The 25,831-nt window shown below is 37.0% G+C and overlaps 1 protein-coding gene across 2 annotated transcripts; it reads left to right on the forward strand.

Annotated features, from left to right (window-relative positions):
• The first annotated feature begins 3,260 nt into the window (after positions 1–3,260).
• On the forward strand, positions 3,261–25,831 carry LOC104111299 (UDP-glucose:glycoprotein glucosyltransferase). 2 transcript variants are annotated; one of them, XM_009620974.4, is made up of 37 exons: positions 3,261–3,611; positions 4,449–4,898; positions 5,021–5,171; positions 5,345–5,516; positions 6,202–6,275; positions 6,511–6,607; positions 6,724–6,836; positions 6,949–7,064; positions 8,610–8,667; positions 9,335–9,487; positions 9,579–9,677; positions 9,805–9,969; positions 11,414–11,482; positions 12,564–12,646; positions 12,806–12,968; positions 13,564–13,698; positions 13,793–13,898; positions 13,985–14,079; positions 14,205–14,317; positions 14,432–14,642; positions 15,615–15,683; positions 15,890–16,035; positions 16,881–16,982; positions 20,380–20,527; positions 21,375–21,431; positions 21,518–21,648; positions 21,738–21,826; positions 21,951–22,303; positions 22,419–22,514; positions 22,617–22,681; positions 23,115–23,217; positions 23,317–23,475; positions 23,595–23,735; positions 23,846–23,889; positions 23,973–24,087; positions 24,803–24,955; positions 25,067–25,831. In XM_009620974.4, exons 1-37 carry the CDS (start codon positions 3,451–3,453, stop codon positions 25,241–25,243), a joined length of 4,932 nt encoding a protein of 1,643 aa, XP_009619269.1. In that variant the 5' UTR covers positions 3,261–3,450; the 3' UTR covers positions 25,244–25,831. The 2 variants fall into 2 exon arrangements, with proteins under 2 accessions (XP_009619269.1, XP_009619270.1); XM_009620975.4 differs by having other exon boundaries at positions 22,623–22,681.

Below are 25,831 nucleotides of genomic sequence, written 5' to 3' on the forward strand. Positions count from 1 at the left end.
TCGGCCACTGCCTCTCCATCGACCTCCCTAGTTTGAGGCACTTCGGTACCGCTCCTCACGTGGGTCATCAATTCAGAGTCTTCTTCTTCTTCTTCTTCGGACTCATCCCTCAACTGATGGAGCGAGTGCGATGGGAGTTCTCGGGCGCTGGTATTTTTTTTAGATTTTCGCACCAGTTGCCTCCTCGGTTTCTTCTTTTCGGGGTCCGAAAAACTCTGAGCTTTTCTTCTTTTCTTCTCTTTATCCTTCTTCGGAGCAGGGGGCTCGGTGAATGTGTCATCATCACCAGACGAAGGCCTCATCTCAACATCTTTTGATAAACCTACAAAGGGAAAGTAAAACAAGTTAGAAATCAACGGCGTAAAAATAAGGTCGAATGCAACTTAAAGAAAAAATATCACCATGAGAACGGGCCTCCCACTGGCCCTTCGAAAGTTCGCGCCACGCACGCTCGGAGTAGGGCTTTTGCGACACGATGCCCTCGACCTACTCCTTGAGTCAAGGTACTGCATCCGACATCTGAGCAATAGCTGCATCACAAGGAGGCGATAAGAAGAAGGGCAAAAGAAAAATAATGAACAAAACATTAAAGGCAAAGTTGTACTTACGCTTCATGTTCTATTTCTCGGGAAATGGCATGTCCTCGGCCGGGATTAAGTCCGAGGTCTTCACTCGAACGAATCGGCCCAACCAACCTCGGTCCCTATCCTCGTCGATGCTCAAGAATGGGGCCTTGTTGGCCTGACGGGCAAGTTTTATTAGCTCCCCTCGATAGAGTCGGGGACTATACAGGCGCATAAGGTGGTCGATGGTAAAGGGACACCCCTCGAATTTACTCACAAAGAAGCGAAGAAGAATTACAATCCTCCAAAACGAAGGATGAATCTGCCCGAGAGTTACCTCGTACCTTTTGCAAAAGGCTATAATAACTGGATCTAGAGGACCCATCGTAAAAGGGTAAGTGTAAATACTTAAAAAACCCTCCACGTGGGTGGTGATCGATTCCTCTGGGGTAGGGACCACTACGGGCTTATCGGCCCAGTTGCAGTCATCCTTGACCTTCTCGAGGATACCGTTGGAGATCGAACATATGTATCTCGAGACCGACTCGCACCGACCCGGTACCGAGGAGGTTTTCTCAACCTTGAAATCGGCTCCGGTTGGACACCCCGCAGGGACGAACACATTTAGAGGGGGTTCTGGTGTTGGCTCCTCAGTGGCAACATGCAAAACGTTCTCAGACGGTCCCGAGGAAGAATAGTTTTCTTTTTGAGGAATGGATTTTGAAGTCTGCTATTGCTTCTAAATAGAGGAAAAAAGAAGGCGCCGATGAAAGAGGAGGTGCAATTAGCGGATAACTTATGAAAGCTTTCAAAAAACCAGAAGGGAAGAGGTTTTAAACCTAAGCTAGAAAACCAGAAGATGAAAGTGATGAAGTTTTCTTAAAGCACAAGAGCAAAAGTTTGAATGTAAAAGTTCTAATGAATGGAAGGAGGAAGTATTTATAGTTTGCAAACGGCGGTTCAAAACCTGCAGTGGCCGACCAGCAATTGACGAACATTTAACGCCATTAAGATGTGACTGACGAGACGTTTTTCTCATTTTGTCATTTCTGGCGTAAGGTATCGGGACAAGGATCGAGGGCTCATATAGTTTCTCGTCGTTTACTCTTCGAAAAACTAGGGGACTATCTGTATATGGTAGAAACCGAGCTCATCTATTGCATGACAGATCGAGGATGAAACATAATGGATTGAAGATCGACCATGGGTTTCATCGAGCTTAGGTACGAGGTTAGAACATGCGCCTTCAAGATTATCGAGCCTGTGACCCCGGAACTAACTCTGGCTCTGAATTAGCTCGAGAGAACATCATCGAACCAAAATAACGAAAGGCCGAAATATCCGTAATCGGTCAGACATCACGGCGAAAATCTCGGCACGTATCAATAAAACCGATTAATTAGCGAATCATGAGATTTTTTACCTTATATAAAATTGTACCTAAAGTATGACTCCTCTACTATATAAAAGGGGTCTACTTATTTGTAAAGCACATGGTAACTGACATTCAAAGGCAATATACTGTTCTTTCTAGTTATTATTAACTTATTACTCTGTTCCGGCACCGATTGCAATATTTTTTGGCTTAAGGGCGATCAACCTTTAAGGCCAAAACTGCTTAACTTGTGTGGTTTGCATTTACCTTTTACCATTAATTTTAATTTTAATCGAATTTCTCATTTTTGTATCAAGTTAAACCACGTATTCTTAAAACCGCGTATAAATTCAATTGTTATCCTATTTTGAGGGTAAACAAACATCATAAGAACCATAAAATAGATGAAAAGCAATGACAATAACTAATAAGTAAGGTCCGAAAATAAAATACTATATATAACAACAACCCAATATAATCTCACTAGTGGGGTTTGAGGAGGATAGTGTGTACGCAGACCTTACCCCTACCTTGGGGTAGAGAGGTTGTTTCCGATAGACCCTTAGCTCCCTCCCTCTAATAACTCCCCACTTTGCTCTTGAGGTGACTCGAACTCACAACCTTTTGGTTGGAAGGAGAGGGTGCTCACCACTAGAGCAACCCACTCTTGTCAAATTATATTAAATTAAAAACGGAGAAGAACAAAAATTCAGTCAAATATGAGAACACACTATTGTAGGGAAACTTTTAGAAAACTAAATTTTCCTTCGAAAATCCGGCCAAATCTAAGATCCTTCATTGTAGCTAAATATTGGCCAGTAATGGCCGTTCGCTGAAGAGGAAGAAGCTTTGCTGGCAGAGTAGCGGTGACGACGGAGCAACAGTGACAGAGCAACGATGATGCAGGTAATAAAAAAAGTAGCGCTTGTGATTTGGTGTGGTGCAAAGAGGCGTTGTAATTGAGATAGAGTTTGAAAGTAGGTATTTCCTATAAAACTCAAAATGTAGCTATGTATTATAATTATTTTAAAGTGTATTTATTTATGATAAATATAGTGTATGAGTTACTTATGGGGTGTAAATTTTCCACGAAAAAATAGTACAGAAATTTTATGATCCAAATTTGAAAGAAACGAATCGGGTCAAAAGCGGTTATTACCCGACCCACGGGAAAGTAATTTATTTACTTAGCGCCTCACCAATGAACACCTGCCATATCAGAAAATGAACGTGGAAATATTATGAATTGACTAAACTACCCTTGTTTCGTTCGGTCAAGACCCGGAAAGTCCATGCACTATAAAGCTGTCCCTTTCCAATCGCAGGTACAGATTTGAGCAACGTAGGAGGACTTCACTGAGCCCTAACATACTCCTCTCACACTGTACTTAGCACAAAAGTCTTGATCTGCAGTCCAACTAATGTTTCAATCTTGATTGTTGGATTTTACTGAATGGCTTAATTCTTCTAAAGAATCCGAAAAAGCCTGATATTCTTCATCAAGATTCAGGAATGGAGACCCGTTTCAGATTTGGGTTTTCGGTTGTGATCGCAGTAGCTTTCTGTATTTGCCTTTCTGGGCATTCAATTTCTGCTGTAAATAATAAACCCAAGAACGTTCAAGTTGCTCTCAGGGCTAAGTGGTCTGGTACCCCCGTACTCTTGGAAGCTGGGTATGTTTTTCTTTACCATTATAACTGATTTTTACATAGCATCTTTGGATGTATATCATTCTAATTCTTTTTTAGACTTGATAAATTAAGACTAGTTTAATCATCACAAACTATGGTGACATAATATTTCTTGCTAGAGTTTAGGATTCTTAAATTTCAGTAGAAGACAGTGTTCTGCTTACTTCACTGCTTTTATGGGTACTCCTTGTCGTCTAGTTTGGTGTGTGGAAAAGTAGAGTTATGTAATATTCGTTTTTCTTATGGAGTGGTAGGCCACACGAGTGTGTGTAATGAGAGATATTTGATATTTACATTGTTCTGCCATTGGGAAACCTGAGTCATTATAGGGTTTAAGAACAAGGTCCCATGAAAGTAATGCCAAATCAACGTCATGTGTTTAAAGAAAAGTAGTAAACAAATTTGGGTGATAAAATTGCAGAAGGAAAGCTAAGCAGTTGTAGGTAAGTTTAAATAAGGATACTTGCAACAATTAACATATCGTAAAGAAGCATGTCTAGAAGATCAGGTAGTAATAAATAAAGGAGGAATTTGACAGCAAAATTAAGAGATGCAGAGAAGTCAAAATATCATGGTTACTTATATCATGCATGCTCAAGTGCTTTCAGTCACATGAAGGAAATTTATTTACACATTAAGGATATCCCTTTGGGGACATCTAATAAAATTGGAATGATATAACGAAGATATAAACCACACTGAAGATTCTTTCTAGTGCCAAAACGTCCTCAAAACAGTCTTCTAATAGGTTTCCTTGTAGTAGGAGCAAACCGTGCCTTATCCTTTTATATTTTGTGATGTTCTGCTCATGATGGACAGGGAATTGCTATCAAAGGAATCTAAGGACCTCTACTGGGATTTTACTGAGTTCTGGCTTCAATCTGCAGATGAAAATTCTGATTGCCGTACTGCCAAAGATTGCTTAAAGAGAATTGTAAAATATGGGAGGTCTCAATTAAGTGAATCTTTGGCATCAATTTTTGAATTTTCTCTCACTCTTCGATCAGCGTCTCCTAGAATAGTGCTGTATCGTCAATTGGCAGAGGAATCTCTTTCTTCTTTTCCACTTGCCGACGATAACAGCTCAAGCTCTCCTGAAGGAGAAGTATTTCAGCAAAATGATAATGCAAAGAACAAAAAGATTAATCCTCTGCTTGTTGGTGAGAATCCAAGAAGTCATGAAGGAAACTGTTGTTGGATAGACACTGGCGGAAGACTATTTTTTGATGTTGCCGAGTTGCTAGTGTGGCTGCAGAACGCCAAAGAAGTGTAAGTCTGTCTGGCTTTCTTTTCTCTCTATGGAACATAAGTAGATATTGTTGATTTATGCCCAAAAACGTTTGAGCTCTGCTGATCTTTAATAACTGACGTGTATATAATTTTGTATGCAGATCTCTCGACACATTTCACCCCGAGCTTTTTGAATTTGATCATATCCATCCAGATTCAAATGTAGGAAGTCCAGTAGCTATTTTATATGGTGCTCTGGGGACCTATTGCTTTGAACAATTTCATCGTACCTTGGCGAATGCTGCCAGAGAGGTCAGCTACCATGATTCTATGTCTATGCTCCTCTTTACTTTCTATTTATGTTGCTTCTTAACTAAACAGTGGAAATAACCCCTATCTCTATTTTTGTACTGTCTTTCCTATTACCAGAACCAAAAATAGTTTCAGAATTTATTCTATTACTGACTATCCAATAACTAGCACAGGGGAAAATCTATTATGTGGTTCGGCCTGTGTTACCTTCTGGGTGTGAATCAAAAAGTGGTCCCTGTGGAGCTCTTGGTACCAGAGACTCCTTGAATTTGGGTGGTTATGGTGTGGAACTAGCACTGAAAAACATGGAATACAAGGCCATGGATGACAGCACTGTGAAAAAAGGTAAGTCCTGTTATGCACTCATCTGCATTGTGCTACTTGATGCAAACAGTGGTATTGATGCGATAATTTCCGACAGTGTCTCAGTAATTTTGTCGGCTTAGGATGTTTTACTGCTTGATATGGGATAATATTGACTTTTCTAAGATGAGAAGCTTGACACTATCTTGTTTCAGGATTTTTTTCGCTTTTTCATTACCATTTTTCATGGTTAAGCTGAAATTGCTTGGATCAATGATAATAGTGATTGCATCTTCAGATCTCATGATTTTCTCAATAGAACTTCAACATAAAGAAACTTCCTTTATTTTTATGATGTTAAGGCTAAACTTGTATGAATTTCGGAGACTCAATTTTCTGTATACTTTTTTTTCCTGCTGATAGTGTATATACTTATGTTAAAAAGCTGTTTGTGTATTTGTTTTCCAAATCCTGTTAAAATGTTTTTTGAAAAGCTGAAATTTAGGAGTTCAAACATACTCTTTATCAGTTGAGCAAAACTTTAGGTTTAATAAGATCCACCCACTTTACTTCTTGAAGAAATCCAGATTTTACTTAATAGTGGTATTGATCTAACATTTAAAATTACTGCTTTATTTGCATCATATATCAAGTTTTTTAATGACCCAAGTCCTTAGTTCATTATCTTTTGTTTAGCAAAAAGTATCTAATTTTATCATTGTTGCAGGGGTCACTCTCGAAGATCCTCACACTGAAGACCTTAGCCAAGAAGTCAGAGGATTTATATTCTCTAGGATTCTGGTTTGTATTATCAACTTTTTATAGTCCCATGTACATGTTGATGAATTTTGGACACATGTTGATGAATTTTGGACGTACTGTTCGGCCAAAAAAAGAAAAAAAAAAGAAAGAGAAAAAGGATATTGCCAAGGATGGTGAAGATAACGATGTCGACAAACTTTACTGACAGTTGCATGCAATCCACCTTGCCAAAGCTGTAGATTGGAGAACTGATTCCGTCTTCCCATATCTGTAGGAGCGCAAACCGGAGTTGACATCTGAAATCATGGCTTTCAGGGATTATCTTCTATCGTCGGCAGTATCTGATACACTTGATGTCTGGGAATTAAAAGGTGATGATAACTTTACTGTTATGAGCCAGTACTTATCATTATTAGAAATGAGAGCTTCTTTTTGATTAAGCTAACCTTATGCCACTCCATTGGTGGTGCCAAATATTTATAAACAGATTTAGGGCATCAAACTGCGCAGAGGATTGTTCATGCTGCTGATCCTTTGCAGTTAATGCAAGATATTAATCAAAACTTCCCTAGTGTTGTCTCTTCTTTATCTCGGATGAAGGTAAAATATTTTGCGGTTACCATATTTGGTGTTCCACCTGTAAAACTTTTTTCCAAATAATGTGACATTTATTATGAATCTGATTGTTTGATATGTATTTAATTTTATGCAGCTCAATGAATCTATCAAAGAGGAAATTGTTGAAAATCAGCGAATGATCCCACCTGGAAAGTCGTTAATGGCCTTGAATGGTGCCTTAGTCAATATTGAAGATATTGACCTTTATCTGTAATACTTCCACTTGCTGCTAGGCTATCTTCCTCTAATTCCTCCGCCTCCCACCATTTATTTTCCATCTGTGTAATTCATTTATTATAATATCTGTTAATATGTGCTATTGTTAAACTGTCAAGATATGTGATGAAGAAAAATAGAAATGAATTTCAGAGAGATGATTCTATAGAAACAAGGAAGTGAATACTGGAACTAAAACTGTCAAAATTGCCCTTAGGAAGTGAGCAACAGATATTGTCTCATCCTTCCGATGGTTTTGTGTCTTTTGACTTCGTTTGTTATGTTGATCCCTCATGAGAGATAGGAAAATAAGCTCTAGAAAAAATGATTCCTGTAGGGACAATTTCAGATAGACCTGCGTTGTGCTTAGGAAGTCAATATAGCAATGCATTCTGATTAGAATCTAAAACACTGCAGCTGGCAATTTGATAGTGTTTTTGTGTAGAATGGTTATCATATATAATCCTTGCCTTGGTTACTTTGGACATCACTATTTAATACAACTTTGGTTGGCTAGATGAAGGATTGCATGGGTAGCATTGCCATATTGCACTGTTTACATCTCCTGTAAACTTATATCCACATTTCACCAGAATCCTATGTGATTGGAGGACTTATGCTCTAACTGTTCTTATCATACCTGAATATATTCTTGCAAAACTAACGAAGATGTGGGAGTTCTTGAACAAAACGCAAGCAAGTGCAGTTCAGCAATACTATCTCAAAATATTGCATTCTTTTTAGAATTGAGAACATTTAGAGATAGGGAATGGAAATTGCAATATTGAGTAATAAGAGATGGATCAGCCACCCCTTTACCGTTATTGTATTCCCTCTTTTTAATCCTAGAATTCTGAATTCGCACAAGCTTCAACTTCCCTAGATGCATAACCACAGCTGTTTTTCATAATTTGACCCTTGAGAGGCAAAATAAACTGACAACGGAAATGATGGCATTTTTTTTCCTTAATTCATCATTTTTATTTTTTCTTCTCCCTCAGGCTTACTGGATTTTTTGTTTTACTGTTTTCTTCAAGGCTAATGTATTCTTATTTCTTGGTGTATTGTGGTTCTCGTACTTGAATTCAACAGTAGTGGAATTTTGTGCTCTACAATGTCAATATACAGCCGTAGTTTGATTCGAGCTAGCTGGAAAGAAGTGATAATGGCATATCAGATTGCCTGACAATATAACTCACTCTGTGTACTGTTTTAAGACAATTTATGTCTCTGCTGTATTGCGCAGACCATCCCTACACTTTGCATGCCTTCAATGCAGCACTGTGAAACATCCGTCAACTCTTAATAATGGCCATCCTTTGTTACTAGTATATGTGCTTCGATGAAGGTCTCCGAGTGTTTGGTTATACCATTCCTAAGACTGATAACTTCAATAAAGAGTATTGCTTGTCGGTGGTTCAATATATTGGTTTCACCTGGTTTTACTTTTAGGATGTGTCTTATCATCACCAAGGTGTTTCACTGGGAGAACTGGAGATCGTCCTATTTACTGTTTTAATTCTGAACTTTGTTTTCCAGGCTGGTTGATATGGTCCATAAGGAGTTATCATTAGCTGATCAATACTCTAAAATGAAGGTGCGAAGCTCTAGAACCTTCTCAAGAAAGCTGACTAACTCTCTTTGGGCTAGCATGTGAGCATGTCTAATACAACTTCCCTGGGTTTTAACATCTTTTTTACTTATCTGAGATTTTCTTCTGATGCTTCCGGCGAACAATTACCTAATTTACTGGGGTGTTATCCAAGGATATGCTGCAGAAACATCTTGCTGCAGAGACTAAAAATGCTTCATGTATTTATACAGCATACAATATACTGTATTTTCCATCATTAAAAAATGAAGTCTATAGTGCTTGAACCTTAACTATGATTTAGCTCATTATTTTGATTACCAAAGCTAGCTACTAAGATGGCCATTATGACAGTTGCCTCAGCTTCTACTCATGGAGAGTAAGTTCAGGACTTAGAACGTCGATTGGAACTTTTTCATCAATTGTGCATAAAAAATACTATGATTGCAAGTTTTAGGAAATAGATCATTTAAACATGAGACTGAACATGGGAGATGAAGTTTCTTCATACCTCAAAATTTTACACTTCTCTTTTGTCTGTGCATTCATCCATATCGATATTATGTTTCTACCATTTTTATTTTTATCCCAAACGTCTTGGGTGTTAATTTTTTTCATGAGCATTCTGTTAAGCAATATGCTGATGCAGTAACCTGTTGCTTGAGAATTTCAGATTCCTGTTAGCACCGTGAGGAAGCTCCTTTCAGCACTGCCCCCTTCTGAGTCCAGTAATTTCCGTGTCGATTTTCGCTCAGATCATGTTCATTATCTCAATAACTTGGAGGTGGATGTGATGTATAAACGTTGGCGGAGCAATTTGAATGAGGTACCGTGTTCCTCTGATCTTTGGGCTGTGCTTTTTGGGATCATCTTCATTAGCTTTTCATTTTCTAACTGTTTGCATCTTTCTGCTTTAGATCTTGATGCCAGTCTTCCCTGGACAATTGCGTTACATCCGGAAGAACCTCTTCCATGCAGTTTATGTTTTGGACCCCGCTTCCATTTGTGGGCTTGAGGCAAGCTCTATCATCTTGTGAACTGAAACAGATTGTTTTTGTGCTCATTTGTGTTTGAATTGGTTTTGTGTTGTTTTCACCCAATCAAAGGCGATTTGTGGGTTAAAAGTTTTTCTAAAATTTGCAGACAATTGACTCAATTGTTTCATTGTTTGAGAATCATATTCCAATGAGATTTGGTGTGATATTGTACTCTGCAAAGTTAATTGAGGAGATCGAGTCGAGTGGTGGTGAACTTCCCCTTTCTTATAGGGAGAAGGATAGTCCAAGTCAGGAAGACCTCTCCAGTTTGGTAACTACCCGAATCTTTTCCTAATAAATAGTAAATGATTGCATAAGATGATTTGTACTTTGTAACACATTTTTTTGTTCTTGGTATAAGCTGGGTAACTCAATGTTTACAAGTAATTACTAGTTTCTTTTGCATGACGTATGGTAGAGTGGAAAGAAAATGCTTTCAGATTAACATGCGTATAGTCAGGTTACAATTACTAGATTTCTATGCCTAATTTTGCCCTACATATAGCGCAGAAGTACCAGGAGAATGTTTATTTTGATCAATTACTTATTAGTGTATATAGCCATGTAAAACAAACATGCTTTCTGTGCCTTTTCCATCACTCCTTTTTTTTACGTAAATTAGTTGATAAGCCGGTTATTGCAAATTTTTTTATCTTCAACATACTTCTATAAGGCGCTTGTCATATGCAACAACTACAACAAACCCAGTGAATTCTCACAAGTGGGGTTTGGGAAGGGTAGTGTATGCAGACCTTACCCCCTACCCCTACCCCTACCCTGGGAGGGTAGATAGGCCGTTTCTGATAGACCCTCGGCTAAAGAAAAAATGAAAAGAAGTAGTTGCAACAAGCAGTAACAACAACAAGATATTACGAAAACCGAAGCGAAAGATAGCAATCAAACAGTGAGTAGTAATAGCAATCTAAGAATAAAGAGATGTCATATGAACTTATTATATTCTACAACATGCTATGTTATTGGTATCATGCAATTAAAAGCACAACCGGCTAGCCACTTATAGAAGTATTTAATTGGACCCTATTTGGATCTTACACTTATAGCTTAGATAAAATTACATGCATGCATCTAGTTTTTCTTTTTTGGTAGGTAAATAGCAATGCATGCATCAAGATGTTGAAACTTCTTATTACAAGCAGGAGAAACACTTTTACACTCATTCACATATTTGAGGATTTCAGTCGGAATAGGAAATGTTTGATACCAAGTGATTCGGATCCATAACCATGTATTCAGATGTACCTGATCTTGTAGCACTTACCTATGAGGATTTGACCCTGTTTCTGAGATGGCAAATTCTTCCATTATTGAAAACTCAAATTGATTATCATGTTGCTTTTCCTTGAGCCATTGATGTGACGTAATAACTGTAAATGCAAATTATCTTACTTCTGCTTGTTCCAACTTTTATTTAAACATCTCTCTCTACTTTGATATAGATAACGAATCAAAATTTTTGCTGTTTCATATCCACAATCTGTTATTCTTGAGTATTCATGGTTGGTGTGTTGCTGTAGAGGCAACTACACCGTAACATTAGCCTTTGATGATATTGTTCTTTTAGAACATAATTTATTAAAAGAACTCTTGTAACCGACCCTATTTTGGTCATTAAGTTAACATTTTATTTCCAGTGAAGTTCCTATTTTTGTTCATGATGCACGTGAACTGTTGAAAACTGTAATGTTTCTTTGCAGATTATTCGTCTTTTCATCTACATCAAGGAAAACCAAGGAATTGCAACAGCTTTCCAGTTCTTGAGCAATGTATGATTTGAACACTTTCAGCTGTTTACAATGCCCGTTAAAGAATATGTTAGCTTGCAGGGATGCCAAATGTGTGATTACCATGTTAGTGTGTGGATAGCTGCGCCTGAAGGTTAAAAACTTGATGCATAAAGGAGTCCGTTTAAAAAGCCCCAAAAAGAAAAATTGTTTGCCCTCTGAGAGGAGCCATATTGTCTTGCCTAGAATTTCCAAGTACTCCCTCTGTTTCAAAATCCATGAGGCATAATTTGAATGGACACAGAGTTGAGAAACTTTTGGAACTTCTAATCTTAAACATGCCATGGGATTTCTGTGGTTATAAAAGGATACCATTAAGGGTGAAATGGGAAGTTTAAAGTCAAATTGTTATCAAGTATAGAAATCTGCCATTCTTTTTGGGAAGGACTAATAACAATATAGTGCCACATAAAATGAGACGGAGGGAGTACTATTTCTAATCTGCTATGTAATTCTGCATGTTCCTGATCTGTTTGTGTTTCCAGATCTAATATTTAGTGTTCTGTGAAATCTGTTGCTGGTGCCCTCGTTTTTAAAGGAAAAAAATGTATTTACTTATCAAAGTGATTAAATTTTACTTTAACATGACCTGCCATAGCTTCGGGTCCTGTTGAGCTGTGAACCTAATCAGTTCCACTGCTTCTCGCGCCTCATAGGTGTTTTATTCTAGTCAGTCATATTAATCTTTTTTTCTTTTCACCATTCGTTTGCGTGTAGATGATTGGTTGTCTTTTGTAGAGACCCATATTTTGTGCGTGTTCTCTACTTTCTGTTATACTTCTCGTATATGGAGCTTTCCCCACAACATCGCTCCCCTAGAAAACTGCCTTTGCTAGTGTAAATTTGAGGACAATTATGTCTAGGGTATCTCTGATGGGGTGTAAATTCGAAGAGTAATGGTGGCTAGCTCTTTTTATTTTTCCTGTTGATGCTTTGTTCTTCTGAAAAATGGTGGCGGGTCATTACAAATATACACAGTTAATAATTTTCCCTGTCACTGTGGTAGTGTTGTGGTTCATTACAAATATGCACAGTTAATAATAGTTTTTACCTTGAAATGTAGGTAAACAAATTGCGAGTCGAGTCAGCTACTGACGATCCTCTTGAAGTACACCATGTTGAAGCGGCATTTGTGGAAACACTGCTGTAAGTCTACTATTTTCCAAACATCCAGTTATATGTTTCTGCTTGTTCATGAGAGCTACATGCATTACAAGGGCTTTTCATTCTTCTTTGTTGGAGCTGATGGATTGTCTCTTTCTTGATTTGTGTTCCAAAACATTTACAGCTAGTGTCTTTTTGTAGACCTCAGGCCAAAACACCACCTCAAGATACTTTACTGAAACTGGAGAAAGAACATACTTTCAAAGAACTCTCCGAGGAAAGCTCTCTGTTTGTATTTAAGCTAGGGTTGGCTAAGAGGCGTTGTTGCCTCTTATTCAATGGGCTTGTCCATGACCCTACTGAGGTATTACCCTATTTATGATCACAGATTCAAAATATTGCAAAGAAAAGCTTGGCATCTGAGATTTTAACTTTAAGTTAGCATCTCTACTAGTAGTTGTGCAACCAATTTGCCAAGTACATAATTGGTCTCAATAATTGGCGCTTTTACTCTTTGCTGAAGTTTGGTTGATTGAGAAGGGGGAAGGAAAAATATCCTGCAGAAGTATGACATATAATTCTAGGAAATTGATTATGTTGGGTTGTTAAATTGTCCTATATTCAGATTTTCTGAGTAATGTCATTGTCTCACGAACTGGCCTCTTTTCCATCTGCTTTGGTTGCTCTAAGAAAGACATGTTTCCTATAATATGGAATTTGCTTTTGGAAAAAGGTTTAGGGAATGAGAGTTTTTTCTTTGGAGACCTGATATACGTAATTGGCAGCTCATGTAATTTTGTATCTAATTTTTCTTGTTACTGGACTTCAAAGCTATGTTAACTATATCAGGTAGAAATATTCATTCCTATGGCGTTTGTTATCTGTCATTGAAATTTATTTCTTGGAGGATGAAATCATCGTATAGCATGATATAATATGCCTGGAACTGCTACTGGCAGGACGCTCTTATGAATGCAATGAACGATGAGCTTCCTAGAATACAGGAACAAGTTTATTTTGGGCACATAAACTCTCACACAGACATCCTGGAAAAGTTCCTATCAGAGAGTGGCGTGCAGCGCTATAACCCACAGGTACAGTTCTTTATCTTCTCTAAATATGTTGTATTGACTTTAGTGCTTAGTGCTTGAAATAATTGATTACATTGCTGTCCCTTTGTCGACTTAGATTATAGCTGAAGGGAAAGTCAAACCAAGATTCATATCGCTTTCTGCTATAATTCTAGCAGAGGACTCATTTCTTAATGATGTCAGCTACTTGCATTCTACAGAAAGTAAGCTATACTCGGCCTAACACTATTATTTTTTATGGAACATGTTTGAGTATGTCTGTGATTTGTGTTTCCGTAATTTCTTCCAGCAATAGATGATTTGAAGCCAGTGACTCATCTTCTTGCTGTCAATATGGCTTCAAAGAAAGGGATGAGATTGCTTCGTGAAGGAATACATTATCTGGTAGTTCTCCTTCTCTTCTCTTTTTCTTAATAAAGATTTTGTGGCATTAGTATTTCATTCGTCATCATTTATCGCTTATAAATACTTTTCTGTTATGGGACTTAAGTGCTTGGTTTCTTCTGCAGATGGCAGGCACAACAACTGGACGCTTGGGAGTGCTGTTTAACTCCATTCTAGATCCTCATTCCCCGAGTTTTCTTTTCATGAAAGTTTTTCAAATCACAGCCTCATCATATAGGTCTCTACTGATTCTTTTGACATGATTTCTTTCGGCACTGTTTCTTTTCTAAATTGCTTCATTAAACTGCATTTCTTCTCTTTTTTTATCTTGCTTTATAATGATGACTTGCAGTCACAAGAAAGGCGTTCTGCAGTTCCTGGACCAAATTTGCTCGTTTTACGAACATAATCATATGCATGCATCTTCTGCTGGTACTGAAAGCAGCGAGGCATTTTTGGATAAGGTCTTTGAACTGGCTAATTCAAATGGATTGTCCTCAAAAGGACTCAAGTCTGCTCTTTCTGGACTTTCTGACGAGAAGTTGAGGATGCACTTGAATAAGGTACCTGACTGTTCCTGCCTTTAGCTAGTCTGTTCATCAATGCATCCAAGGCCTTGAGTTTTATATTTTAATCAGGTGTCCAATATGTGGGACTGTCCAAAATATATGGGAGCAAATTCCATGAGATAGAAGTTGCAAATGCTTAGGATGTCATTTGTATCTCCTATTTCTGATAGTACCTTAGCTATGCTTAGTGAAGTTCTTGGAACATTTGATAGTAATTTTGTAGACAACATAGCAGAGTTCTGCTTTGTCCCACTTCATGGCTTAGCTGTGTCAATAGCTAAACCCTTCTATCAATTAGAGTGCTTAAGTTTACCAGTGAAACGAACATTTATCATTAGAACCCAGTTTCTCAGATGAAAGAACAAAATTACAAAATTACCTACTGAATTGGTGAACTCTATGGTCAAAGTGTTCAGAGAGACTCCATTATTTTTCTTAGTATTTTTGGTCTACACTGGACTATGTCATTCTCTACCAGAGATGCATATGTGAGCTGGACCTCAAGGGAAGTTGACAGAACCATCAAAAAAGTCTGGAATATGGTACCTGCAAGCATTTTTTGGTGTATTTGGGTCGAAAGGAATAGTAGATATTTTGATGGATTATCAACTTCAATAGGTTGCTTAAAGGCTAGATGTTTGGTTAATTTGTTTCACTGGGCTAACCTTACTACTATAAAAACCTCTGATGTTTTCTTGGACTTTGTCAGCTCTCTAGTTTTGTAGCGCTTAATTGTAAATGAGCTGTCAAACTCACTTCTTTTGTAACTTTTGCATCTTCTTGATGCCTTTAATGATATATTCCACTTACTTCATCCAAAAAAAAAAAAAAAAGTGTTCAGAGAGACTCCAATTTGCCAATATGAACTCTTTGTTTTGGAAAGGTGCTATGAGGCTAAGGTATTGATGAGATGCATGCTTGCCGGGTAGGTTCTCCACTTATCTTTTATTTTGAATACGTTTGCAGGTGGGAACATTTTTGTTTGGACAAGTTGGCCTGGAATATGGTGCCAATGCAGTTATTACAAATGGGAGAGTAAGTTTGACTTCTGTCAATTGCATTTAATTTGAAATGCTGATTTCTTATTGAAATTATTGTCCTCCAATACTATTTTGATTTTGAGATCCCATCCTCATGTTTTTCTGAGTACTGGGGTGCTTTGAAGAGGCATTGTTTAATCCGTTTTTGATGAGCGTTATATTATTCTTTGGTTACATAATGTTCTTTGACCTATTTGATAGGTGATTGGCCTGGTTGACGGCACAACATTCTTGAGCCATGATTTGCAACTTTTGGAGTCTCTGGAATTTAAGCAAAGAATAAAGCATATAGTGGAAATCATAGAAGAAGTAAAGTGGGCGGAGATCGACCCTGATATGCTAACAAGGTTTGTGCTCTTTCGCTCTTCAATGTGTTCTCCTCTCGCTTCTCAAATGCTGCTGATTGTGAACACCTGCTTACTGCTTTTAGAAAGCATGAAAAGTGGTTTTTCGAGTTTGATACTCCTGTTTCCTTCCATGAAACAAGCTGCTCTTCCCTTCATAAATAAGCTACTTTTGTTACATATCTACACTATATATGATCCTATTCTATGGAGCTAACAGATATGAATATTATCTTCAACTTCTGCAAATATCTGCTTTAAAAGCAGGTTCCCCCTAAGTCAGATGATGGCATCACAATCAACCACTGTTATTGAATTATCACAGTCTGTTATCCCAGCATTGCTGTCTTTTAATGCTACCACATATTCCTGTTGCTGCTTTCTAGAAACTGGGCCATCTTTGTCGATTTATACATGACAGGATATTGCTGTTTTTATAGAGACCTACCCATGTATCTATTCTCCATTACCCTTCTTAATGACTTTGTCCTTTGGGTCATATTAGCACAATTGGTTTTTCCATCTAAAGATTTGTTCTCATCGACTGTTAGATTGGTATTATTCCACTGGGTGAGAATTTTCATGAACCATTGTGGTACTTCCGCTTAATTTACTTTTAAGTTTTGACGAAGTGCTTGACCAACTACCAGCATAAGAAGTAATACAAACCTTTGGTTTCTTGGAATAATTTCTGTTCTTTATTATATTTTCTGCTTCTGTTATGAACCCAGTTACTATCTTTCAACAATTTAAGCTAATGGGGTGCTTTAGTTATTTCTTCAATTTCAGGTTTTCCAAACTATTTTTCTTCATTTTGCTAAAAAAATTTGTGATTTTTCACATTGTAGTAAATTCATCAGTGACATTGTCATGTCCGTCTCATCTTCAATTTCTATGAGGGATCGGAGTTCTGAAGGTGCTCGCTTTGAACTTCTGTCTGCAAAATACAGGTAACACATTTCAAAACTCATAATTTTGTGAACGCACATTTGATTGAAGATGTGGATCAACTTTTTCACTTAAAGAGTTATAAATAAGGGATTGTTTATGTGTTTGACAATGCTGTCATAGATTAGGCTCTCACTTATTACTTACTTATAATTTTTGTAAATAAGGATATGTATATAAAGGAAACAGAACACACCAAAAGCGTGTATGGATAAATACATAGAAGAAAGCAAAAAGGTATCCTTGAAGAGACTACAGGTCAGATAAAAAGAGTTAATGCTAAGCTCTTTAATCCCATAGATTGGACTAATGTTCTAAAAGAACAAGGCCACTAGGTCAGTTTACTTGTCAGAGGATAGGCATGGCCTTAAGCCCCATGAGTTTTTTGTTTAGTTGTTGAAAGATTCTTGGTTGTCAAGACGATCATTATGAATGCTATTTAAAATATTTGTAGTTATAATGTCATAATAATAAAGAATTCCAAATCAATGTTATTAAAAGCCATTGGCTTTGTTGCTTAAAGCGAGGGTTTGTCTTTTTTGTTTTTTTTTGTGTGCGTGTGTGTGTGTGTGGGGGGGGGGGGGGGGGGGATTATTCTAGCTCTTTCAAGTGATTGAGTAATTCCTTTTCTATGTGCTGCATAGAGTACTTCTCGCTTTGTAATTATTTTCGAGGGCAGAATTATGACAGCACTTTTTTTGATAACGTAAATAATATTTTTAATGAGGGACATCCCGTATATAAACAAATATACAAAAAATAGAGAACCTACACATTTATGGCACCACTTCCTTTCGAAAAATTGTGCACTATTCCGGCTGATGTTTACTATTTCGATGATTTCCACAAATATTTTTTCAATTTAAGTATTAAGTATTCTTTTTTTTTTAAAGGGACCAGGCGTCTGCTTAGTATTTCTTATTTTTAGGATAAGAAAACCAAGATGTGTTCTCCCACCTTGAGTTGGGCCGGAGTGTAGAAAGTCAGAAAAAGTTATTAAGAATTTTTTAGAATAGTATCATAATAATTAGGAATATTGAGAATTGAGAAAGTTCCGGGGATTATTCTAGCTCTTTCAAGTGATTGAGTAATTCCTTTTCTATGTGCTGCATAGAGTACTTCTCGCTTTGTAATTATTTTCGAGGGCAGAATTATGACAGCACTTTTTTTGATAACGTAAATAATATTTTTAATGAGGGACATCCCGTATATAAACAAATATACAAAAAATAGAGAACCTACACATTTATGGCACCACTTCCTTTCGAAAAATTGTGCACTATTCCGGCTGATGTTTACTATTTCGATGATTTCCACAAATATTTTTTCAATTTAAGTATTAAGTATTCTTTTTTTTTTAAAGGGACCAGGCGTCTGCTTAGTATTTCTTATTTTTAGGATAAGAAAACCAAGATGTGTTCTCCCACCTTGAGTTGGGCCGGAGTGTAGAAAGTCAGAAAAAGTTATTAAGAATTTTTTAGAATAGTATCATAATAATTAGGAATATTGAGAATTGAGAAAGTTCCTCTGTTACACGTGACTCAAAACTCTTATATAAGGAGTCTTCTTATATGTACTTGACTCTCAATTCAATATGAGTTTTCTTTCTCACGTTTTCTCTTTTTACGTTGCTATTCTAAAATAACAATGATATGAAAAATTAAACAAAATGCATTAAACATCGTATATAATTCAAAAAATAGAAACTTAAAAATTAAAATAAACTATTTAAAACATAATAACATATGTGCATAAAAGTTCTGAGTCGCTAAAGGTTAAATACACGTAGACCAAAAAGAGATAATAACACAGCCAGTATATTAGAGGTTCAACTCGTGGGTATCATATATACTAGGATTGTCGAAGAAAGATGTTGTGATGGTTGTGGTTAAAACGAAAATAAAATTTTGGATAGAATCCCATAAAATATACTGAATTGAATGAGCCGAAAAATATATTTCTTCAACGTGGATAAGCAGATAGTATATTTGGCAAAGTTGTAAACTTACAAGATAGTCTATCCCATTTAAAAAAAAAAAGGATGAAAGGAAAACAAAATATTCAAAACAGCACTAACATTTCATTTTCTTCACATTGAATGGAACTAATTGCGTCCATTCTCATGAGATTTGAGTAATCCAAGTTAATCAGTTTTAACTTCCAAACCTCTCTACACAGACCCCTCCCTCCCCCAAAAGAAAAAAAAAGGAAAAAGAAACAAAGAAAAAAGAGAACACAGTATTTCCCTATTCGGCACCTTTGACGGCGTGAAAAGAATTGCACTACTAAATAGCAGAAACTTTGCAGGCAATTCACGATGAAATTAAAGCAATATGGTCGGTATTCTACCTTAAATTTAGGAGACTTTATTGGACTCAAGTTGCACTCTCCATGGCTATGATCATCTACTGGTTTACATTGTAATTTTAAATAAATTACTGCATTTTCGCCGACACTTTGACCTCTATTCGCATTGTAACTAACTACACGTAGGTGATATTGTTATATTGGTCAAGTACATTGACAGCCTCATAAATTTGACAACCAACATTATATATACAAAGAAAACATTTTATGAAAGTTATTTCCAAATGCTTAAAGAAAGTGTGTAAGAAATAAAATGTTCCAGGGCACATAGGGCGAACAACCAAAGCCAGAAAGCCATTGAGACTTTTGCTCTTCATGGTCACTCGAGAGCTTTTAGTCTTCCTCACACTGGGGCAAGCCGTGAGATGAGTCCCAGCTTTGCCTTTTAAAGCATTAGATTACAAGGACATATGAATTCGATAGCAGCCTTTCATTGTGGTGGTTTACGTTATATGTTTCTCGAAATTTGAAATCATAGGAAGCGAGAAGGTTGGTTAAAGATTTAAAGTAGGGACTGGAAGAAACGGAAACTCTAAGCAGAAAGATACTCTTCTGCTTGATTTTAAAAAAAAAGGATGTACTCCATATCTTTGGATATATTGATAAACTTCTGTGAAGAAATACCTAGCACTGCTCAAGTAGGTACGCCTTAGGCTATTCTATTGTCTCACTAACCAAAGATGCTGCACCAACTGTCATGTAACACCACTTTCTTTAGTTTTCTCTCGTTTTTTTGGGGTTTGAGAAGGAGATGACTGGGCTCTCATTGTTTTGTCTTGCATAAGGTTCTTGCTTAAGGGTTTTATAAGATATGAAGCTAGAGTCTACATAAAACATTCTTGATGTGCAATGTGCTCAAAGTTCAGTCATGTTGTAAACATACATCTATAAGTAGAAGATGCTTTATCAAACAACAATGTTCTGCATGTAAATCAGCCATCAACTTTATGCTGTGAACTAGATTTGCTGATTTGACTTTTCTTGATTTCGGAATTTCCATTGTACTGAAAGCAATTAATGTGTTTGTGGCAGTGCTGTTGTTTTAGAAAATGAAAGTTCCAGCATACATGTTGATGCTGTCATCGATCCCTTGAGCTCATCTGGTCAAAAGTTGTCTTCTCTTCTTCGGCTTTTGTCAAAGTCCATTCGGCCAAGCATGAGGCTTGTACTTAACCCAATGGTGAGTTGATCTCTTTAAGTAGTATATGACAACCATGAAAATGATCACTACTTTTTTTCCATGATTGGGGACTGGCAGGGGAACTGCCTCTGTATTGTGTTCTGCAGTGGTAAAGGTGATTTGCAGATACTCTTAGTGAGAGTCGTGGGCAGGCCTAATGGTTCTTTTAGGGTTTCAAGACAGGCTTGTCCTTGGGCTTTGTCACATGAAAGATGCATGGCCTCGGTGAAGAAGGAAAATTAGCCAACATCAGTGCGAGGTTTTATAGTCATGTGATTGGCGCAAGATAAGAACGAATGATAGGATTCAAAATGAACAAACAATTTAGGAACCATTTCAGCAATTTATTAATTGTAAGCTTTTGCCGTGTAAATATTTCAAGCAGAGGTTTGAAAGGAAAGGAAGTCAGATACATTCCCCTTGCTTGTGATAGGAGATGAAACCTAGTTTGAAACAACTGAAGCTTAAGCAGTTAAATTTTGAAGTGTCAGAAATGGCTGAACTTAGAAGATAGTGTTTCAAAAATTTTCATGTCCCTTTTGTTATTAGGATGCTCCAGATATGAAATGTTAATATTGACTATCTTGCTCTTGTTCATTTAGCAGACTAAACAAATTGTACAAATTTCTACTTACTTTAGCTTTTAACATACAATTTGCATTTTCTGTCTCCAAAATATCTGATGTCCTAAGGTATATTGCCTCAGTATTAATAATATGGAACATCCTCAATGTGTGCATGTCCTATAGTATATTGCCTCTTTATTAATCATATGAAACATCTCAAAATAAAGGCTTTGTCAGTAAACCCCAGGCTTAAGAAATTAGCATTATCTTTTTACTTGCAGAGTTCACTGGTTGATCTTCCGTTGAAGAACTACTACAGATATGTTATACCAACATTGGTATGCCAGTCATTCCTCTTTTTTTGTTGATAAATTAAGCCCTTTAGACATATCATGCTCCCTGTCTCATTTTGCTAATTTTGCAGGATGACTTTAGTAGTACAGATTACACCATTTATGGTCCCAAAGCATTTTTCGCTAATATGCCACCTTCTAAGACGCTGACTATGAATCTTGATGTTCCTGAGCCTTGGCTTGTTGAGCCTGTTGTTGCCATGTAAGTATTTAAAACAATTGTGGAGCTAATTACCAATGACATATATGGCAGGCTACCTAGTCATGTCTAATATTTGCATAAACTTGCAGCCATGACCTAGATAATATATTGCTTGAAAACCTAGGAGAGACTAGGACACTTCAAGCAGTGTATGAACTAGAAGCACTTGTCCTAACAGGTACTTGATTCTCCTCCATTTGATGTGATCGCTTTAGTAACCTGAAATATTGACTAGAGAAGAATAATGCCATGGTTCCGCTGCGAATGAGTTAATTTCTCTTGTTTCTAAACAATTTGACCAGGTCACTGCTCTGAGAAGGATCATGAGCCTCCTCGAGGCCTTCAGCTGATCCTTGGCACTAAGAGTACACCGCACTTGGTTGACACACTTGTCATGGCCAATTTGGGTTATTGGCAAATGAAAGCGTTTCCTGGAGTTTGGTACCTGCAGCTTGCTCCAGGGAGAAGCTCGGAGCTTTATGCTTTAAAGGAAGATGGTGATGGTGGTCAGGAGACAACTTTGTCAAAACGGATCACTATAGATGATTTGCGTGGTAAACTTGTTCACATGGAGGTGATGAAAAAAAAGGGCAAGGAACATGAGAAACTCTTGGTTTCTGCTGACGACAATAGCTATTCACAAGAGAAGAAAAAGGTGATAAGTTCCCTTTCTTTTATACTGTAAAACATTTCCCTTTACAGAAAATTTTATTATGTATCTGTAACTCTGAAACATTATGCCGTTGGAATACTAATTTTCTTGTATGCAGGGAAACCAAAACAGTTGGAATTCTAATATTCTTAAATGGGCTTCTGGATTTATCGGTGGTGGTGATCAGTCAAAGAAGAGTAAAAGCACTCCAGTGGTAATTCCTCAAGTTTCACTCATCAAATATAATAATCATATCATGGGGTAATCTAAAGGAAGAGAACCATGATGGCTAAACAGTTTTCTATTCCTTGTCAAGAAGCAGGGAACCAGTGGTCGTCATGGGAAGACGATTAACATATTCTCTGTTGCTTCCGGACACTTGTGAGTTTTCTGGTTTGGATTCATCTTTTTTCTTCCCTGCATTTATATGGTCCGTATGTGGCCCCAATTTCTTTTGTGTAGTATGATGTCCACTCCCTGCCCCATCCCCTTCCCTTTGTCTCTTCTATATCTTTTTTTTTTTTCTAACAAGAAAAAGAACCGAAGAAAGAAACAAAATCTTATTGCCATTGTTAATAAATTCTCATATTTTTTTTTTACTTCTAATGTCATCTTATATGTCTATTCTTTTATAAGGATCTTACATGTCTATTCTTCTAATAATATATTTGGGTAGTTATATAGTTCTGGTCACACTTATCTTTTAGTTGTTAAAAAGATGAAGGTTTAGGTCAGACTTGAATAAGCTCGCCCTACTTCTATGCTTCTTTTGTAGCATATTTTTCCTCGGCTAACAGCAAGATGTACTCTGCAGATATGAACGCTTCCTAAAAATTATGATACTAAGTGTTCTGAAGAATACTCAACGGCCAGTGAAGTTCTGGTTTATAAAAAACTATCTCTCTCCTCAGTTCAAGGTTCTCTAACTTGTGTTTTTCACCTTTAATTCTTTCTAGCAGCTTGTTTTAATGTATAAATTTTAGATGTTGTACTTACGAGATATTTTGTTCTTTTAGGATGTAATTCCGCATATGGCTCGGGAATATGGTTTTGACTATGAATTAATTACATACAAATGGCCTACATGGCTGCACAAACAAAAGGAGAAACAGAGAATCATTTGGGCATATAAAATTCTATTTCTTGATGTCATCTTCCCCCTGGCGTTGGAGAAGGTATTCAACTTTTTTTTTTTTTTTTTTTTAAGAATTCAATAGATTATGCTACTAGATCATGGTTTTTCTTAGTTGTCTGGTTATAGTCGATTGAAGTTCTGTGATGTGTTATCTTGCAGGTTATCTTTGTAGATGCAGACCAAATTATCAGAACTGACATGGGAGAACTTTATGACATGGATTTGAAGGGACGGCCCCTTGCATACACACCTTTCTGTGACAACAACAGAGAGATGGATGGCTATCGTTTTTGGAAACAAGTACTGGCATTTCGTTCTAATATTTCATCACTTCTTTACTTTCTGCTTTCACTTTTTTGTCCATTTACTGACTCAACTATTCGCTAATGTTCTTTGTATTTATTTAATAGGGCTTCTGGAAGGAACATTTACGAGGAAGACCATATCATATTAGGTACCATTAAATGAAACTGGCATAAATAATACTTGTATTTTTTGAAAAATAAACAAGCTTTCCATGATGAATGCAACCTGCAGTGCTTTATATGTTGTTGATTTGCTCAAATTCCGGGAGACTGCTGCTGGAGATAATTTACGAGTGTTTTATGAGACCCTGAGCAAGGATCCAAACAGTCTTTCCAATCTGGATCAGGTGAGTGAAAGCTCTTATGTGCAATCATCATATCATTCTACACTATTGGCTCATCATAAATTATCTCATTTTTTGTTGTAACTTACTTTTGAAACAAGCCAATAGTGTTTTGACTTAGGCTGCAAGGTTTCTTTGCATTCTACTAATGCTTTCTGCAAGTACAGGCAATAAAAGTAATATGGTCTCATGTAATCGGATATCTTTTTATTTTGAATTTGTGCTTCTTTTCAGATTGGATAACTTAAGAAGGTATAGAAATCATTATACAGTTTACCGGAGATAGTTTGACAGTATTATCCTGTTAGACCTGCGGAGGCCCAACATGCCTATTTTCCTCCTGATTCTTTTTTTTTTGGTTGAACAACTTGAAATTAGTAATTCACACACTTCTGTTTTTATACGTGCTCTTACACGGTGATTACAGTGGTGATATTCAGGACATATTGTAAGCTAGATGGACAACCAAGCAGACCTAATATAAGTAAAATATCAATGGCAAGTTACACCAATCATAGTATGTTAGTGTAAAATTAGGAATCTGCCCGAGTTTTTCCTCAAAATTTTAGGCTTTCGTGGCAAATTTCTTTGCTTCTATATTTCAATATAAGTGGTCGAGACATTCCGACCAGGCTGAGGTTTAAGATAATTATATTGCTCTTTATTTATTTGTTTATTTATTGTGTGATTACTGACCATTATCCTTGTTGTATATCAGGATCTTCCAAACTACGCTCAGCATACTGTACCCATATTTTCACTCCCACAAGAATGGCTTTGGTGTGAGTCATGGTGTGGTAATGCGACAAAGCCCAAGGCAAAAACAATAGACCTCTGCAATAATCCCATGACAAAGGAACCCAAGCTCCAGGTATGCCTCACCTAGAATGTCTCATTGGCTTCTTATTATCGACAACCTCATATCTTTTCTTGCACTTTGTCCTTTGTGTCATTTGCTCCACTTTTTCTTGTTATCTTGTAGGGCGCCAAGAGGATAGTGGCAGAGTGGCCAGAACTCGATTATGAAGCAAGACGCTTTACTGCAAAGATCTTGGGCGAAGACTTTGATCCCCCAGAACAGGCAGCACCTTCTGCTGAAACACAACAAATCATTAGTGATACTCCATTAGAAGACGAGGAATCAAAGTCCGAACTGTGAATTTGCAAGGCAAGTTCTCCTGATTCTTTGACACCTTCACATCAGATAGATGTTATTTGGTCACGTTGTGGTGCATCTTAGCTTCAAAGTAGAAGACTAAGAACAGAGTTTCTTGGAGCGTCTATTGAGGCAGTGATTCTGAAAAAAATGAGTTCAAGATTTAGATGGATTATGAGATGCCAAAAGAATACCAACTATTAGCGAGGTGTACTTGACATCTCATATGGATAGTTACATTACAGAAGATACTTTATAAGGACTTGGTAATATCTCAAATTTTTTCTCTCTCTTCACAGGCCCATAGGGCAGTTAGGGAAACATACAACTTTTGTTGTTAAAAGCCAGAACATTCTGCAATTTTGATAGATAATATTGAGGTAAACTACATTGCAGTAACTTGAAAGGCATGAGCAGTTAAATAACTCTGAGCCCTCCCCCGAAAGCCCCAACCACAATGTCCGTGGAATCAATAAGCCCTAACAAAAGTTATTTTGGCTTTTGTAGAGAAGTGCTCTAGTGTGAGTGTATCAGGTTGTAATTCTCTATGAATTTAACTATCTTTGTTATTATTATTCTTGAATTTAACTA

The sequence above is a fragment of the Nicotiana tomentosiformis genome, chromosome 1, assembly GCF_000390325.3.
Source record: "Nicotiana tomentosiformis chromosome 1, ASM39032v3, whole genome shotgun sequence".
NCBI lineage: Eukaryota > Viridiplantae > Streptophyta > Magnoliopsida > Solanales > Solanaceae > Nicotiana > Nicotiana tomentosiformis.

Excerpts from the sequence above, each read along its gene's own strand:
- LOC104111299 (XM_009620974.4), top strand. The coding sequence starts at position 3,451 with ATGGAGACCCGTTTCAGATTTGGGTTTTCGGTTGTGATCGCAGTAGCT. Across the intron at positions 23,890-23,972 it reads GGAAGACCATATCATATTAG|TGCTTTATATGTTGTTGATT; the intron begins GTACCATTAAAT and ends TGCAACCTGCAG. Across the intron at positions 24,088-24,802 it reads GTCTTTCCAATCTGGATCAG|GATCTTCCAAACTACGCTCA; the intron begins GTGAGTGAAAGC and ends GTTGTATATCAG.